This window comes from Juglans regia, chromosome 2 (assembly GCF_001411555.2).
Source record: "Juglans regia cultivar Chandler chromosome 2, Walnut 2.0, whole genome shotgun sequence".
Lineage (NCBI taxonomy): Eukaryota > Viridiplantae > Streptophyta > Magnoliopsida > Fagales > Juglandaceae > Juglans > Juglans regia.
Genome location: NC_049902.1, coordinates 34,700,911 through 34,718,673, shown reverse-complemented (window position 1 = coordinate 34,718,673; position 17,763 = coordinate 34,700,911). Strand labels below are relative to the sequence as shown.

The 17,763-nt window shown below is 36.2% G+C and overlaps 2 protein-coding genes across 2 annotated transcripts; both read right to left on the bottom strand.

The window, feature by feature from the left end:
* Positions 1-5,108: 5,108 nt before the first annotated feature.
* On the bottom strand, positions 5,109-5,775 carry LOC109013721. Its single transcript, XM_018995919.2, has one exon. The coding sequence runs from the start codon at positions 5,559-5,561 to the stop codon at positions 5,226-5,228; it is 336 nt and encodes a 111-aa protein (XP_018851464.1). The 5' UTR covers positions 5,562-5,775; the 3' UTR covers positions 5,109-5,225.
* Positions 5,776-10,431: 4,656 nt separating this feature from the next.
* Positions 10,432-12,348, bottom strand: LOC109013713 (NAC transcription factor 56-like). Its single transcript, XM_018995911.2, has 3 exons — positions 11,970-12,348; positions 11,497-11,807; positions 10,432-11,354 (listed from the first exon to the last, which is right to left on the bottom strand). Exons 1-3 carry the CDS (start codon positions 12,154-12,156, stop codon positions 10,755-10,757), a joined length of 1,098 nt encoding a protein of 365 aa, XP_018851456.1. The 5' UTR covers positions 12,157-12,348; the 3' UTR covers positions 10,432-10,754.
* Between the last annotated feature and the right edge of the window lie 5,415 nt (positions 12,349-17,763).

Genomic DNA, 17,763 nt, shown 5'->3' with positions numbered 1-17,763 from the left:
ACTGATTTTTTCGGCAAAGTCCGTCTTCTCGCTGACTCTCTAGCAGCAACTGGCACTTCCATCTCCGAAAAGGAACTTGTCTCATACATTCTCAATGGCTTAGGCCCAACCTACGAACCATTCATCACATCCATCACCACCCGCACTGAACCCTTGACTTCAGATGATTTATATCAACTCCTTTTAATTCATGAGAGTCGTCTCTCACACACAACCAAACTCACACACCCTCATCTGACTTCTCGGCTAGCTTCACTACCGCAACCCAAAATCGTGGCCGTGCACCATTTCGTAATGGTAGACAAGGTCGTGGTAGAGGAAGACACTCTAATCATCGAGGTGGTCGAGTCTTCTCTCCCAATGGTTCTCAGCAGAGCAACATGCAACGGCCTACTTGTCAAGTTTGCAACAAGTATGGTCACGTTGCCCTTCAATGCCGAAATCGATTCAATCACTCATACCAGTATAACTCTACCTCAAGTTTTCAGGCTCCTTCCTCTACTTCAAACCAGTTCTCTGCCAACTATACTGCTCCAAGTGCGCACTCAGAGGATATTTGGTACCCGGACTCTGCTGCTACTCACCACATCACCAATGATCTAGCTAACCTGAATTTGTCGTCCGAACAGTATACTGGTAATGACACAATTCGTGTTGGTGATGGTAACGGGCTTTCTATTCAGAATTTTGGTACATCTTCTTTCTCCACTTCTTCCTCTTCACCTCCCTTTCATCTGCATAACTTACTTCATGTGCCCAAAATAACCAAAAACTTAATCTCTGTTCTTCGTTTCTGTATTGATAACAAGTGCTTTTTCGAGTTTCACTCAACCCATTTCTGTGTGAAGGATTCAACGACCAAGACCCTCCTCCTCACCGGACCAACCCGTGACGGTCTCTATGTCTTCCCAAGCACCAGTTCTTCCTCTCCAACCGTGCATCTCAGCGAATCCACTTCCCTTCCTCAATGGCATCGTCGGATGGGGCACCCCTCTCTTGCCGTTGTTCGTCGCCTTCTGCGCACCAAATGTTTGTCTTTTTGTCCCACCGAAGCTGTTTTCCAGTGCCCAGACTGTCCGCTTGCCAAAGTCCACCAGCTACCGTTTTCTTCTAGCCAGGCCCAATACAATCGGCCATTAGCTTTAGTTTCCTCTGATCTCTGGGGTCCATCCCCTTATGTATCACGTTTGGGTTTCAAATATTACATCTCATTTGTTGATCACTTTACTCGGTATACTTGGTTATTTCCAATCAAACTTAAATCTGATGCCATCCATGTTTTCACAAAATTCTTGCCTCTTGTTGAAAGATTTTTTAACACCAAATTAATTAATCTTCAAACAGACGGTGGAGGAGAATATAAACCCATCACGACAAAGTGTCAGTCTCTTGGAATTAATCACCGCCTTTCTTGCCCTCATACACATCAACAAAACGGACTTGTAGAACGCAAGCACCGACATATCGTTGAAACCGGGCTTGCTCTTTTGGCCCATGCATCTCTTCCCTTTTCTTATTGGGCCGATGCCTTTGAAACAGCAATATACCTAATAAATAGACTCCCAACTCCAACTCTAAATAACAAATCCCCTTTCTCTTTGGCTTATAAAACCGAACCCGACTATAACACTCTAAGAGTTTTTGGATGCCAATGTTTTCCCAATCTTCGCCCCTACCTTTCACATAAACTACAATACCGATCCACTCCATGTCTCTTCTTAGGTTACAGCACGGCCCACAAGGGCTACAAATGTCTTGACGTTTCAAACAACAAAATGTATATCTCCCGGGACGTCATCTTCCATGAGTCAGTTTTTCCTTTAACTCAAAAACAACCCAGCAAATCCCTTCCGTGTCACAACCCATCATCCACTATACTTCCCATATTCCCTCACTCCATTCTCGGCCCCATTCCATCCTTCAACTCTTCTACATCCCACACAACCCCCTCTCTTCTTGGCCCAGGCCCACGAGACCCAAATTCATTCCCTGTCTCTCCGTCGAACCCAAACTCACAAAACACTACACATTCCCAGCCTCTCTCTTCAACCTCTCGAACCCTAACTACATCAAACCCCTCATCTACTTCCCCTCCCGAGCGTCTTTCCCCAATCCTTGTCCCACCAAGATCTCCGATCATAACCCGAGCACAAACTCTCTCCTCTCGACCCAAAATCTTCACTGATGGTACCGTACCATATCCATCCCGACATTGTCTCACCACTAGCATCACTGCTCCGGATGACCCTTCGAGTTATTCAGTGGCCTCAAAATTTTCTGAGTGGCGCCATGCCATGGAGCAAGAGTACACTGCTCTCATCCGCAACAACACTTGGACTCTGGTTCCACCTGTTTCGAACTCTAATATCCTCGGATGCCGTTGGGTTTTTCGCACCAAGACAAACGCAGATGGATCCTTCCAACGCCGTAAAGCCCGATTGGTTGCCAAGGGCTTCCATCAACAGCCTGGCGTGGATTATCACGAGACTTTCAGTCCCGTAGTGAAGCCAACAACAATTCGTCTGGTTCTGTCCATTGCGGTATCCCACGGTTGGTCCTTACGGCAACTCGACATTGAAAATGCCTTTCTCCATGGAACCCTAACTGATACAGTCTTCATGCAGCAGCCTCAAGGATTCGTAAGTGCCGAACATCCCACTTATGTGTGCAAATTGTCCAAAGCTCTGTACGGCCTTAAGCAAGCACCACGAGCCTGGTTCGCCCAGCTTAGTTCCTGGTTAACAGAGTATGGCTTCTTCCCATCCAAAGCTGACCCGTCACTTTTCATGCTCAACCAAGGTAACACTCATATGTTTCTCCTTGTTTATGTTGACGACATCGTTGTCACTGCATCGAACAACTCTGCCATTGATGCCTTAATTCATGATATGAGCATAGCCTTCCCTGTACGTGATTTAGGCAAACTTACATTCTTCCTAGGCCTTGAGATTGATTATACTGTGAATGGTTTGTTTCTTTCTCAAAGAAAATACATCAACCACCTTATGTCCCGCAGCAACATGCTACAAGCAAAACCCATTACATCCCCAATGGCCTCCTCCACCAAACTATCCAGATATGATGCTCCAGACTTTGATGATCCCTCTCTGTATCGGAGTCTAGTAGGAGGTCTCCAATACCTTTCTTTCACTAGACCCGATATATCATTTGCAGTCAACAAAATTTGCCAATTTATGCACTCCCCAAAAACCTCACACTGGGCTGCTCTCAAAATAATTCTAAGATATCTCAAGGGGACAATCAACAAAGGACTCTTTTTTGCTTCCAAATCAAATTTCACTTTGCAAGCTTATTCCGACGCTGATTGGGGCGGATGCCCAGACGACAGAAGATCCACTGGAGGATTTTGCATTTTCCTTGGTAAACATCTGATCTCGTGGTGCTCCAAAAAGCAAAAGACAGTTGCCCGATCCTCCACAGAAGCTGAGTACAAATCCTTAGCTTCCACTGCTGCTGAGCTACTGTGGCTTCAAACCTTACTTCGAGAACTCAATCTTCCACTGCATCAAGCTCCCACCCTTTGGTGTGATAATCTTGGAGCAACTTATCTATGTGCAAATCCTGTCTATCATTCCAAGACAAAACACATGGATATTGACTATCACTTCGTCAGAGATCGTGTTGCAGCAAACACCTTAAAAATTGCCTTCTGCAGCTCAAAAGAACAACTAGCAGATGTCCTCACAAAGCCGATCGTTGCTGACAAGTTCCTCAGTTTTGTGACTCGTCTCAATCTGGTTAACACCCCCTTGGACTCGAGGGGGCATATTAACCTATGTGCCTCTACTGATCATCAAGTTAAAAATAAAAGAGACACTGCATCAACAGCAGAGCAACCACAGCACTTAGACTTAGAATAGCACTTTACGAATTGTATTAATTTCTGTTATTTCTCTACTGTTGCATAACAAACTTATTCTTCTTTCTCTCCTTTGTAAGAATCTATATATAGACCACTGTTGGCATAATGAAAAGCACGGAGGAAAGTTCCCTTTGCAATTCTGTTATTCTGTTCTCATAACAGGGTTGGGTAGAGCATGGCATGCTGGTTCCTCACTTACACCTGCTTGCCACAAAATCTAAAACCAAGAAAAGAATATATTATTGTCTACTGTTCCAGTCCCCAACTGGCTCACACTGATCTTCTAGATGAATGGCTTGGTTTCTTTTCTACCATTCGTACTCTTTTCTTGCAAGATTTTCCTAATTGTTGAATGTCGAGTAAAACTAGGCTCTTCTACATAAGAATCAAGAAAACAATAGCGTCGCTCTCGATTAATTTCCCGTTTGGATTCAGAGATGACACGAGATGAGTTGAGATGATTTGTGAATAGTAATGAGATTTTTTCCAATCCAAACCGGATTTTGGATCCTTTCCACTTCAGGGTTATGAATCCCATGAGCGGGCAGGGCAACATCATTTGAGATGGAAACAGGTAAAAGGGTTTTAATGGACAGGGAATTAAATTTTGGTATCACTCCTGAATCCGGCATCGCTTCACTTCCACTTCCTTCATTTTGAAACAAATCAAAAGATTTTTTCTTAGTAATAAAGAAGCCGAGTTCCTTGTTTTCTAGTAGAAGAAAACCGATATCTCAGTAAGCATGTAAATAATATATGACAATTCACTCGGATCAACCCAACTAAATAAATGATTTTCAACTCGATTCTTTTATTAAACAAATTATTTGTGATTATGATAGATTAAAATTATAAAACATCGACATGAAAGAGAAGGAAACTTCAGTAATTCGTATAAACTCATATAGTTTCATATTTTTATTTTTATAGTTTTATGTTTAACTTTACAAAGAGAATATCTTGAGTACTTGAAAAGAAATCATGATTTAGCTACATGGTGTTTAAATCCTTATCTGTCTACGGGTTTATCAATTAATAAAATATGCAGAAAAAAGAGAACAATTCAGAGAGATATGCCTCTAGAGTACTGTACTGGGAAAGGCGGAGATGATAATTTGTCATAAAAAGGCAACATATTAACAAAGAAATATCTTCAATCCTCTGGATAATTACAAAGAAGTTAAAAGTCTAGGACAACACTTTTCAATACCCAATCTTCTCTCTCTCTCTCTCTTTTTTGTTTCTAAGCTTTTCGGTACATATCAGAAGTTCGGCAACCAACATGCATGGATGGCACCCAAACTATCTATCTCAAGTCAAACCTGAGGAGGATCAACACAAGTTAAGCCACAGACATGTTAGAGAGCCGACTCGGCGTTGGCCGGAAATTCCACCACCGAAGGCTCAACCTACGAGTAGGTGGCGTCAAGGCCCTCCTGACCAAGACCTCTTTACTCCCGAAACGCCTCCTCGACGTCGTTTCAGGCACCGCGTAACCGTGCCGGGTACACCTGACTGATCCAGGATGGTTGGAACACGTACAAACCGCCCGCCCGGCTCTAGGAGATGCTAAGACATAGTTGTTCTTACGTCCCCGATTCCCCGTCACTGTCCTCGCCGGTAGTACTTGTTGTGCCGGACTTTGTGTAGCTTGTTTTTGAGGAGTACTGCTCTGCATCTTGTAGAAGAACTAATCGAAGAAGCGGTTTTGATTTGAGCGAGATTTGAGATGAAAATGGTCGAGTCTCAAGTTATATGGTGTCGGAATTTAGGGTCATTTTAATTGAATGCATATGTCATGAATGACGAATTTGGAACTTTTCAGTGATTGGAAGAACAGGACTTTCTTCGTTGAGAAAAGTTGGGCAAGCTTGGAGTGTTTGACCAGTTCAAAGACTTGGAAAGAAAGGAAGAAAGAAAGAAAGATGGTATTGGAGTCCAATGGTGTTTGAATGTATGGAAGCCGCACTCCCTGACCGGGTCACCTTGCAGGCCACTGGGATGTGATCTACGAAACATCCAAGACTTGTCGCTCGATCCCTCTATAAATTATTTCTCAAAACAAAAATTATTTTGACAAAGCAAGTGTGATAACGTACTATCAATGTCGGCATGATTTAATTGCAATGAAATTTTTTAAATGAAATTTTTTTATAAATCAAATATGATACGTGGATAGCAAATAAAGTATATTATATATAGATATATATTTTTTAAAAGAGACGGTACCTTAATTTTATTAATAATTCTTTCTTATAACGATGAATACATTTTATAATTGGCGTAAGATCTTTGAGAGTTACATAAATCTCAAAATCAAAATTCTTGCAAAAACCTTTCATTTTAAGAAAAAAAAAATACTACTTACATTAACTGTTCCAAAGTATCTATAACAGAAATAAAACAAATATACAAAAAACCTATTTTCATCTAAAATTTCATAAACTAGATTTATCAATAATACTTGAAGCTTGAAGCTACAAGATTAGCTAATCCGTTTGTCACTTCATTACTTTCTCTGTATATATGGCTTACATCAAAACAGCTTATAAACATGTTAAAGTCAAGTATATCTTTCTAAATATTCAAATATCGGCAGGGATTTTTTTCTATTTCTATACCAATTAACTATCAACAATGGATCTGACCCAACAATGACATCATAAAAATCAAGCTCGTAATACAAAGAAAGATAAGCTTTTAACTGCAAAAATTTCTGAAAAAATATTTGTATCAACCTCTAAATAAATAGATAATCCATGTATAAATTGGGCACAATGATCTCAAATAATACCACTACAGCCAGCAAGCTCCAGGTTGCCCTTTGGGCTTTGAGGCCCCATCCAATATTACCCACCGACTTTATAAGTAGATAGCTCGTTAATTAGAACGAGTGTCGATTTACCTCCTAAACCACCACTAAGTTCCGTTTTACCAGAAGTGTCAATTTATACCAAAGAAGTTGCAATAACTTATGAACGAAAAATGTAATTATTTCGAAAAAACGGATAAGAAAGTGTGGACGTTTATCAAGTAGAGTAGGGCTACAAGTACCCTTTGAGGGTGTAGTCCAAGGATGGGTCTCGAGAAGGCCAAATCCTCTTTTTATTTATTTTATAGATTTTTTTATATTTTTAAATACTTTTATTTATAAAATTACAATATTATTAAAAACACATTCTTAATCACTAAATAAAAATAAAAAAGTGTCGAGATTCATGTCGGGACCCAACTCTCGATAGCTCTATCATTTTCCTTTCAAGTATTCAAGAACTACTTATTGTTAAGATGAAAAACATGAGGTTTGTGGCATAGTAAGATGGGACTGTTTAGTTTGTTCCTTTTGTTCCATTGTGTTTGTGTGTATGCATGCGCGTAAATTTTCCAAGCTGGATAAATGAGAAAAACAATACGAGGAGGCCAATAATTTTATGAGGGCCAGCCATCTAAACCCCCTTTGATATTTACTATTTAAAACAAAAAAAGGGCCCACTTTAGATATCAATGGTATCTGCCAAATTGAGCCCATTTGCATCTGCGTTTGTTTTTGATATAATAACTACTTGTTTTGGAATAACCTTAATTAATCTTGTCTATATTTCAAATGAATAATATTATATACTATACTTTTATCTTATTTTGATTATACTAAGTATGTAATAAATTATTATTTAATAGTGATAAATATGTCATATCTTACTTAATGAAATGAGAGTGAGATGATAGTATAGTGTATAGAATGTTCCATTTCAAATAAGCATTAGTATCAAAGGAAAGATGTTCGAACTGAAGGTCATAACAGTTCTATTCCCAATGCCAATACATTTCTGTAAGTCATAATTTTTTTTTAAGAAGATGACAGTACATCAATTTTATTGATTTTAATCACATGAATTAAACTGATCTTTTAAATGTAAAAAAAAAAAAAAAAATCCCAATAGTCATGAAGTCCTTATTTTTGTAGAATAAATGCAGAATTATAAATTCTTAATTCCAAAATATTCTGAACCATGCATACCAAATGCAATTATTGTTGGTTTCAACCATCAGCTTGTGTCCAAGAACCTACAAAACGTCGATCAGTCCCAAACATGGATTTTTTTATATGCCACTTGACACTTTTTTTTTTTTTTACCCGATTAAATTATGCAATATGGGTCCCAATTTTTGTTTTAAGCTTTATAGATAAGAGCTCATCAATGAAAACTCCATTCTTTTGTGCTGATGAAAATGAAGCCAGATCAGATGGCATATAAAGATCAACTAGTTTTCAAATGGAAGAATCAGGTTCGAACTCCACACCATTACAACAGGATGACTACTTTGATTTAGCGGCCTCTCTCTCTCTCTCTCTCACACACACACACAACTGCAACTCAACTTCTTAATTGCTTTTTGATTGTTATGATCAGATCATGGGCATGAAAGGGATTAAACCAAGAATAGATCAAGGAATTAAGTAGTGCGTCAATTATTCTAATGTTTGTACGTGGTTTTTTATTTATTTATTTTAATCTCTTAGTGGAGCATACGCGTGTCGTTACGTATTCCTACACGTATATATGCAACTTGTATTGGTCGCGCGTATCTAAATAGAGAAGAAGGAAAAAAATGTATCATATATATTAATTTGCACGTATACTAGTATTGGTATATATCTAAATCGACCCGGGAAAAAAATATATACATCTTTTAATGTGTACCAGTACGCAGATTTTAAGCATTGAATTATTAGCTAGGATTAATTCGCATAAGCATCATTCTAAAAGTGGATATATAGAGATAATATCTTGCGCATTATTTTCAATATCGCTTTGATATATATATATATATATATATATATATATATATATATATATCTATTCCGAAATTGAATACATGGAAAGATAAAGATTTATAAAGTTGATTTGTACTCTTTCCTAAGAACGGAATGCAATTAAAGGCTGGCCTATTTAATTCGTGTGGTTTTAAGATAATGATTCCTTTAGATGATAGTGAGATTAATGCATGGTCCCATAAAAGTCAGCAAGAAATTAAGAAAGCTGGCCTCTTCCTGTCATTATGTGACACCTCAATGGACATGGAACATACTTAGCTACGTCTTATCAGTGCGATGAAGAAAATGACAATTACATGATAATATATAAGAAGTTCTGATTAACCTTCATTTTCTCTTGAAAATTTCATCTTAATTCGAAGATATTATTATATGACGTACGTACGTCGCATTACCTCTTAATTAATGGCTCTTTGTATAAAAACTATATAGAGTAATGGAGATCACTTTATCAAGGATTAGTTCTTTCTAATTAATTAACTGCTAATTATAATTGACTCCAAACAAAACACTAATTACTTGACATGATGTATCCATGATCATATACCATCTATATATAATATGATCTATATATTGATTATAATTTTCAAACAAATTATAAACATGTAAGCGATCGTTCTTACAAAAAAAAAAAACAATTGGTCCTCTCTCTCTCTCTCTCTCACTCTTAAGCAATTAGGTTTGCGAGATTTTCGTCACAAACATGAAAACAGATGCATCCTGGCCGCCTGATCAGTACCAGGAATATGTTGATAATATATGTTACATACAAATTATAATACACACACGTACATACATGATGGTTTATATAAACAATTAATTAATCGCTTAGCATGGGATTAAAAGCTATATATGTGCATCCTTCACATTGGTGAACAAGTTCATCATTCATGTACTATATTATCCTTTTCTTACAATTAATCATTGTGATGTAATATATGCCAATCATATTAATGATTTTTGTGATATTTGATCTATTAATTATCATTTTAAATAAATGAATTATTATTGATGATCTTCTTGGAGTTGAAAGACAAGCTAGTACGTATTAACCTGCATATATCATCAGAATATATAGTCCTATCATGCACAAAACTGCAAGGGAATATAAATTACAATGCACATGATGATTCTCCCTTACAAGATTCCCCACAGACCTGGGTGCATGGAAAGAAATATAAAGATAATCGAAAGAAAAAAGATCTCTTACCTTCCTGGGTTTATGTAGTAACTACTGACAGCAAGAACTGGCACATGATATACAGATCAAGCCAAAAACCAATTAAGCACTGACGTACGTACTACTTTTATGTACAACCACAAAGCTAGCAAAACTTGGCCACAATCCTAGTGAATGATCACGATCAACACACATTATCATACGTCAATCACAAACCATAATCATTATATTTATCTCTCCACAAATTAAATGCATCATGTACATGAGCTAGCATTATTCATGAATTTCTGCAATAGGAATATTGATCTCTCTTTCTCGATCTGATCTCTCTCTAAATATACATATGCAGACATACATACAACAACAGTACCACCAAGGATATTATTATAGCGTTTTATTTTTATCTGCATTAAAATTAAGATAGCATCTCTCTTTTTTTTTTTTCTTTGCATCTCTAAATAAAATAACCAACTATATATATATATATATATATATATATTATGTACATCTATAGAACACGTAGAAACTCTATGACAATTAATACAAGGCCTCACCTGAAATTGAAACTATCTTTTACATGATTCAGAAGACTTCCGAGGCCATTTCAGAAGTCTTTGCGTAGGCTAGTCCTGGTAGCTAGCAGCCAAAATCACAGTACCCAATGTGATCCAAATCCAACACTCACAATTTGATCAGCAGAGGTGGATTACATATATAGACTGCTGGCAATCCACATGGGAATTAAGCTGATCTGTATGTATATATGTAGTCTTTAGCTTCATGACAATTCTACTTATGCATATATACATACATGATTTGCCATCATATAATAACCCAGTAGTCGATTAATATAATTAAGAATACCAATTCAATCCAGGGAGCTGACTGCAAGGTGCCCGAAAAATGCTTTCTCCAATAATAGACCCCAGCATCACCTGTTGGTGCAATGAAGGATTCTGTGGGAGCTGGCTAAGCAGAGCGGCAATAGAAGTAGATGGATTCCCACTTGCTGCGCTTTCAAGATCACCATCATCCAAGTGCATTGATTTCTTGCTCGATGAAGATCCTGTTGCGTCATCATCATTCCAGTACAAGGAAGGGAGTGTCCGTTTCAGAGGGAAGCTGCTCGGGGTTACCATGGGCAGCTCACTTGGCTTGGAAGTAGTACTTGAAGAGGCAAACCGGCACATAGCGCTAGCAGAGTTAATATCATGATCACCGTTTACTATTCCTTCAAACGTATTCTGGTAATTTTCGAGGGGACCGTAGTTTGCGGCCGCATTTGCAAGTTGCAGTTTCACAAGATGATGTTGTTGGCCCACTGCTATTGAATTTGAAGGTGGTGGTATGGGTCCAATCATGTCAGCCATCGAATCCTCCCTTTCCTGATGATCCATCATCGGTCTTTGGGTGTTGTTCTTTTTGTAGATTCGACATAGGACCCAATCATCGAGCTAAACAACAAACAATTAAATCATCACCAATATTTCAAATATTTGATCTGCGTTTTTCAGAAAATATCCTCAATGATCATTATATATCTATCACCACAAAAAAAATTAAAAAAAAAACTCAAAACTACAATTGGAAAATTACCCTCAATGAGTTTTTCTTGTTGCCTAAGTCATGACACCCAGGAGGCTTATTACAAGCCTTGTTATCGGCAAGCCGGTACTCATGCATGATCCAATTGGTCTTGATCCCTTTGGGGGGCTTCCCTCCATAGAACACTAGGGCTTTTTTTACACCAACCTTTTGATTACTCCCCGATCTTATCACAGGCTTGTCTGTTCCTGTTGCCTTCCAATACCCAGATGTTGCCGTCCTGTTCGGTCTAGCCCCGTTCGGGTACTTCCGGTCCCTGGGACTGAAAAAATACCACTCTTGCTCGCCAAACGTAGCCTTAGCTGAGACAACATGACTATATATATAAACCTAAGACTTAACTGCGATATATACTACAACCCATGAAAAATTTAGACAAAAAAATGCAAAATTTTATCGTTTTTAATTATAGCTTTAATTAATTAATTGGATCAACTCATATATATATATAGATATTATTGTACCTGGAAGTTCCCAGGGATCAAACTTGTAAAGATCAACTTCAGCGATTATTGCAATTGGAAGGGGAGCTGAGATGGTCTTTTTCTTGAGGTAGTGAACCACGAGCTCTTCATCTGTGGGGTGGAATCGGAAACCCGGCGGGAGGTTTGGCTGTTGCGAGACGTTGGATAAGTCAGTACTGGTCTCCATGGCTCACACAATTTTAAGCAATAGCTAGCAACGTCTTAGTATTTCAAACCTTTGCGGGCTTGAGTACCGAGGGAGGGCATATGATCGGAGAAGAACATAACGGAGAAATTAAGAGAGCCTTGTGAGATGGATGATTGTTCAAAGACTGTTGCACATGAGTTGCAAAGGCCATCTTTTAAATGGGCAAAGGAGAAGAGGACAGACTATATACTGTGGATGCATGGGTAAGGGTTACGTACATATGCACTCTGGATACGGTTTTCTAAACAATGAACGATTGCGCGCCACGTCATGGTATCAGAAGTAGATTAGTCATTTAGATAACTGCATTGGTAGAGTAAAGAAATGGGGTGGTTGGCAAATGAATGTGAGTGATATGGAGGTGATGCATTGATGGCTACCTGACGATGACGAGAACTGAAATTTAGGCCGTTGTGAACGTGACACGTGTAGGTTACAAATGTTGGATGGGTTGACACGTGGGTGAGGGGTCATCTGGGGGGCCACAACCCACCCACACAAGACAAGGAAGTGATACAAGGGACATATAAGTGTGGGGTGGGAACAAACTTTACGTTTCAGATGTCATGCTTTTGTTGTGCAAATACCACCAATTAATCTCTAGAAACCCCATCCATTTATGCCACCCGAGGCTATATACCATGAGATCAGTCATTGATCTGGCCAGAGTAGTACGTACTCATGCATATATCGATATATAGATCAATTCATGGCTTTTAGCCACTTATTATATATTTGAATTTTTCTAATTAATTATATCTAATATTTTCTAATAATAATGTTTAATTTTGCTTAATTTCATCTCCTATATATATATATGTATTTTTTTTTTTTGGGGGGGGGATGGCAATGGCTAGCTTTTAGCCACTTCTGATCATCAAGGAGTAGTAAATAAATTATTAAGATCCTGTTGTATGTCATAAAAACTTGATGATCGATCGAGGATGCAACCGGGGCGGCTACAAATTGATGGTCAATATTGGATGTCTAGTAAAGAATATAAGAAGTACTTGTCCTTTTCTCCGTGTCACCTTCCATTAAGAACCAGCACAAACAGATTCTCAAATGAGTTAATTTGAGCGACGTCGTAAAAGTTATATAATCGTGAAATATATAAATATTATATAAATATTTTAAAAAAAATTGAAATTTAGTGTTAAAAAATTTGTTTTTTTATATAAATTTTATATTATTTAGTTATTTTTTTTAAAATTATACAACTTACACATTTTACGAATATAAATATTATTTTAATGCTGATTTCCAAACAGACAGTACGTACTGCACGTCCTGAATGATCAGAAGGTTAAATTAAGGTTAATTTAATTTTGTGGATCCATATATATATATATATATATATATATATATTAATATAATCGACCAGATGATGAGAGGTATAGGAGTCAGTATTTCTTACAAGTCTATTTCGTACCATCTGGTGGCCGCCGCCACCCTCAACGTACATACATTAATATCCTTCAATCAGAATCTTTATCCTTTTACGGGCGAATATATTCCATGGCACATCCAATCTCCAGTACTGTATATATATATTACAAATAGTTATTACTTATTATCGCAAATTATAACTCGGCATATAAAATATTATTATTATTTTTTTTTTTGCAGGCCAATTGTCCCTCTTTATTTTAATTATATTTATATATATCAGTAGTCGTCAGCTTGTGCGATTAATAAATATATAACCAATTATAAGTTTAATCAGCAACAAAATATTATATGTAATTTAGTTAGTACTTCTATTTTTTTAGTTTATTTTTTTTTCAATGTACGTCGTAATAGTCGAAAAGGTCGCAGGCTTTGATCGAGTAGTACCGGAAAGCGACGAAATCAATTATGTCCATGATGATCAAGAACATCATGAATAAGTTATATTTAGGCTCTTAATTTAATTTTCTTTAAAATTCAATCAACTTCATGAATTCATTTTAGGGAAAGAAAAAAGTTTTAGAATGATTAAAGACTCTTAAATGAAAATCTCTTTTGCAATTTAATATTTTTTTATTTAATATTTTCAACTATAATTAGATAATTAATTTAATTAATAGTAATTTAGTGACATATAATAAGCTGCAGAGTGGAGGATGCCGTAGCTAAATAGGAAGAAAACTTGGAGAATTCAAAGGTCATTATTTTTTTTTGTAGAAAGAAATATTTTAATCATAAATAAATTTTATAAAAATAAATTTATAAATTAATGTAACTTGATGCTTATATTGTAAAATAGATATGTAATGTATCATGATTTAAACTCACGGGCGTTAGTTTATAAATTTATTTTTATAATTTTATAAAAATTACTTTATAATTGTAGTACTGTTTTTATATGTATATATATATATATATATATATTTGCACACACTTATCATTTTGAAAATTGATCATGATAACCTAATGGTTTTTTATAGAAACGAAAACTGAACGTTTTATATCGGGCCGGCCGGCCGGTAAAATAAAAGTAACAAACAAATAATATTATAACGTCAGGTTAGATTTGATTATGAAATGTTTTAAGATTATATATTTAAAGAATAAAAAATCATGACGAGAATAGTACGTACTACAGTAACGTGACTCAAAAAATTTAAAATTACTGTTTCCAAAAATGATCATACTAATTGTATATATATGATCGTGAGTAATATCTCACCCACCGAATTAATTTCTATTTTATGTGCTAAAAGAAAGTTTCAACATTAATTATCTAATAAATGTAAGTAATTCTTCCCAACGACCTGATTAGACATTGAGGTGGAATAAGTACTACTGAATCAGGATCATGTACGTGGCCGGGGGGCCATTCGATCGGGGTACACAGATTGGGTCGAACCCATGCATGCACCACTGATCTTTTTTTGTTTTCTTTAGTTTGTAGTTTTGCGCGCGTTTTTTGTATTAATTTATATATACGTGTATGAGTTTCAACCTTATTAATTAGTAAAGAATAAAACATTGCAAACTTATAATTAGGTCGAAACTCAGCCTTTCAAAATTCATTGTACATTAAGCTAATCGCCTTGAGCATAAAATGTAGTTTTCGTTTGGTATGGAGCATATATAAAATCCTGTATATATATATAATAATCACCATTGAGAAATGTACGTAGAAGCTGATGGATGCTGGTAGCTTTCGAAAAAATGTCAATATTAATCTGATCTTTGCAAAGCATGTGCGTTGCGTGCATGAGCGTTAATTGAGACCATAAAAAGAGATCATATCAAATCAATATATATATATTTATATATGATATGTGTGCAAAGCCTATTAGCATATATTGTATTAATTTTTTAATTCTCGCTTACCTACACTCACGTGCAGCTACAATGCTCTTTACTTTATTTTCTATTCCCTATAAATACTGTCTGTAAATATTATTCATTTAATATAATTAGATATTTCACAATTCTCTTTTTTAGTTTCTCTCTCTCGATCTTCCTCTTATATATCAATATGGTATTAGTTGTGATGAAACCCTAACCCTAGCCCACTGTTGTGCCGTCATGACCAATCCAACTTCAGAAACGTCTTCCGCTCCTCCTTCTTCTGTGGATTATTTGAATCCATACTATCTTCAGAGTGAAGAACATCCTGGCGCGATGCTCGTCTCCCAACCCCTCACTGGTGATAATTTTCGCACATGGAACCGATCTATGTCCATGGCCCTTATTGCCAAAAATAAACTCTGTTTTGTTGATGGTGTTTTGCCCAAACCTTTTGAAAGTGATCCTATATATGTATCATGCTTGGATTCGATGCAATATTGTTATTCTTTTTTTGTTGCTTAATGCTTTGTCCAAAGAAATCGCATCCTCCATTCTTTACATTGATTCTGTAGAAGAGATGTAGAACGATTTGAATGAATGGTTTGCACATTTATTTTAAAAAAATGAATAAATTTTGGATCCACATATAAAAACTTATTTTTAATGGTGAGTCCCATTTTTTTAAGTGTGCAAAACTTGCGCATCTTTTTATTTTTTTTTTATTTAGAACAATTTGCACACCTTAAAACTATATTAGCATCATCACTCATATATATATATATATATATGAATATATATGGTTGGGTTTTGATCAATGTTCATATATATATATATAATGAATTAAAACGAATTAACAAGGCCTTATGTTTGATGAAACAGAGCAATATGTAACTAATTAATTAACATATATTTTGAACAAGAAAAATATCTCAGCATTCGGCCTCTACTTTGCTCGATGTTTTCTCACCAAAATTAGACGCTGCTTGCCCATGGAGTATTTATAATCTATTACAAGAGTAGTACTACTTTTACAAACTTGGTAGTAGGTACAGTGACCTATATACGGGATCATCTCTGGTACTACCATTCAGAAATTAATTAACGATGGACTGCATGCATCATCCACACACACACACACACACACATATATATATATATATATATATATGCAGATTGAGTAATAAATATATGGATTATGTTGGATTCTATTATCCATGAACATGAGAATAAGCTAGCACGCACAATGAAAACATCTCGTCTGGTTTCATTAATTTTCATAGAATACATGTCAAGTACTGCATAATTAATGTGGGAAAATTTACTTTTTTATAATTTACACATGTGGACGGTAGTAGTGTTGTACGTAATTGTCATTGACATTTACAATTATCGGAAAATATTGTTATTTCATTCAACTTTCTTTCGTCCTGCAGATTAATTAGAGTCTATGTCTTTCAGTACTTGATCATGAGATGATCTTATTCATGTTCAGATGGATCGCGCTGTTATTCTGCCACGACATGATGACTTGCTTAATTAATTAATTTTCTCCTTTTCCAGAGGCTGGGGGGTTCTTAATTAATTCATGAGCAAGCTATGAACAAGTTTCATGATCATGCATTCTAATTATAAATTATATAATATAATTAAGCTCTTAACAAATTTAGACAAAAGTAACAGTTGCATGATCCATACATGTGATCGCCACTTGTTGGGTCTGTTGGCAGACATGAGATTCCATTTGTCACACGAAATTACAAGCTAGCTAGTTGGGTACGTACGTACTATTATATATATACTGTGAACTAAATTTTCCAACAAAAAACGTTCATGTAATGTGAGAGGCCGGCTCGCTCCAAACCGCCACTTCTGAAATCCATGCATGTCTTGATCAGATTTCTCTTGTTCTCATTCGCTTTTATAACTGTCGCAATCACGATCAACTGCAGCTTGCGTCTCCATGAATCTCCGTGATATATAAATTAAATTGTCGAAAAATACACATAATTTCCTAAACGTAACCGTGCCATGCACGCGGCAGGCCGCAATTCTATTGCGGTGCATGGTAAAGTAATTAGTAGTTAATAATTGAATAATGGATTGTGATTTTGGATCTTTGTATTTTAATATTGGTTCCTGGTCAGTAGTACTGGTGCACGTTATTGCATTAATAAAACCATCAAATTGTCAAAATTAAAGATATGCATGGTTGATGTCATGTACGTACGTAGCTTCGTTTGTACAATACCAAAATTATCTATAGGATTATTAATCTCAATGGTACTGTTTCTCATTAGAGCT

What these genes read in the sequence shown, in the direction of transcription:
- LOC109013713 (XM_018995911.2), bottom strand. Translation starts at nt 12,156, where the DNA reads ATGGAGACCAGTACTGACTTATCCAACGTCTCGCAACAGCCAAACCTC. An exon ending in TGATCCCTGGGAACTTCCAG is followed by an intron (nt 11,808 to 11,969) that starts GTACAATAATAT and finishes ATGTTGTCTCAG; the next exon opens with CTAAGGCTACGTTTGGCGAG. An exon ending in ACAAGAAAAACTCATTGAGG is followed by an intron (nt 11,355 to 11,496) that starts GTAATTTTCCAA and finishes TTTGTTGTTTAG; the next exon opens with CTCGATGATTGGGTCCTATG.
- LOC109013721 (XM_018995919.2), bottom strand. Translation starts at nt 5,561, where the DNA reads ATGCAGAGCAGTACTCCTCAAAAACAAGCTACACAAAGTCCGGCACAA.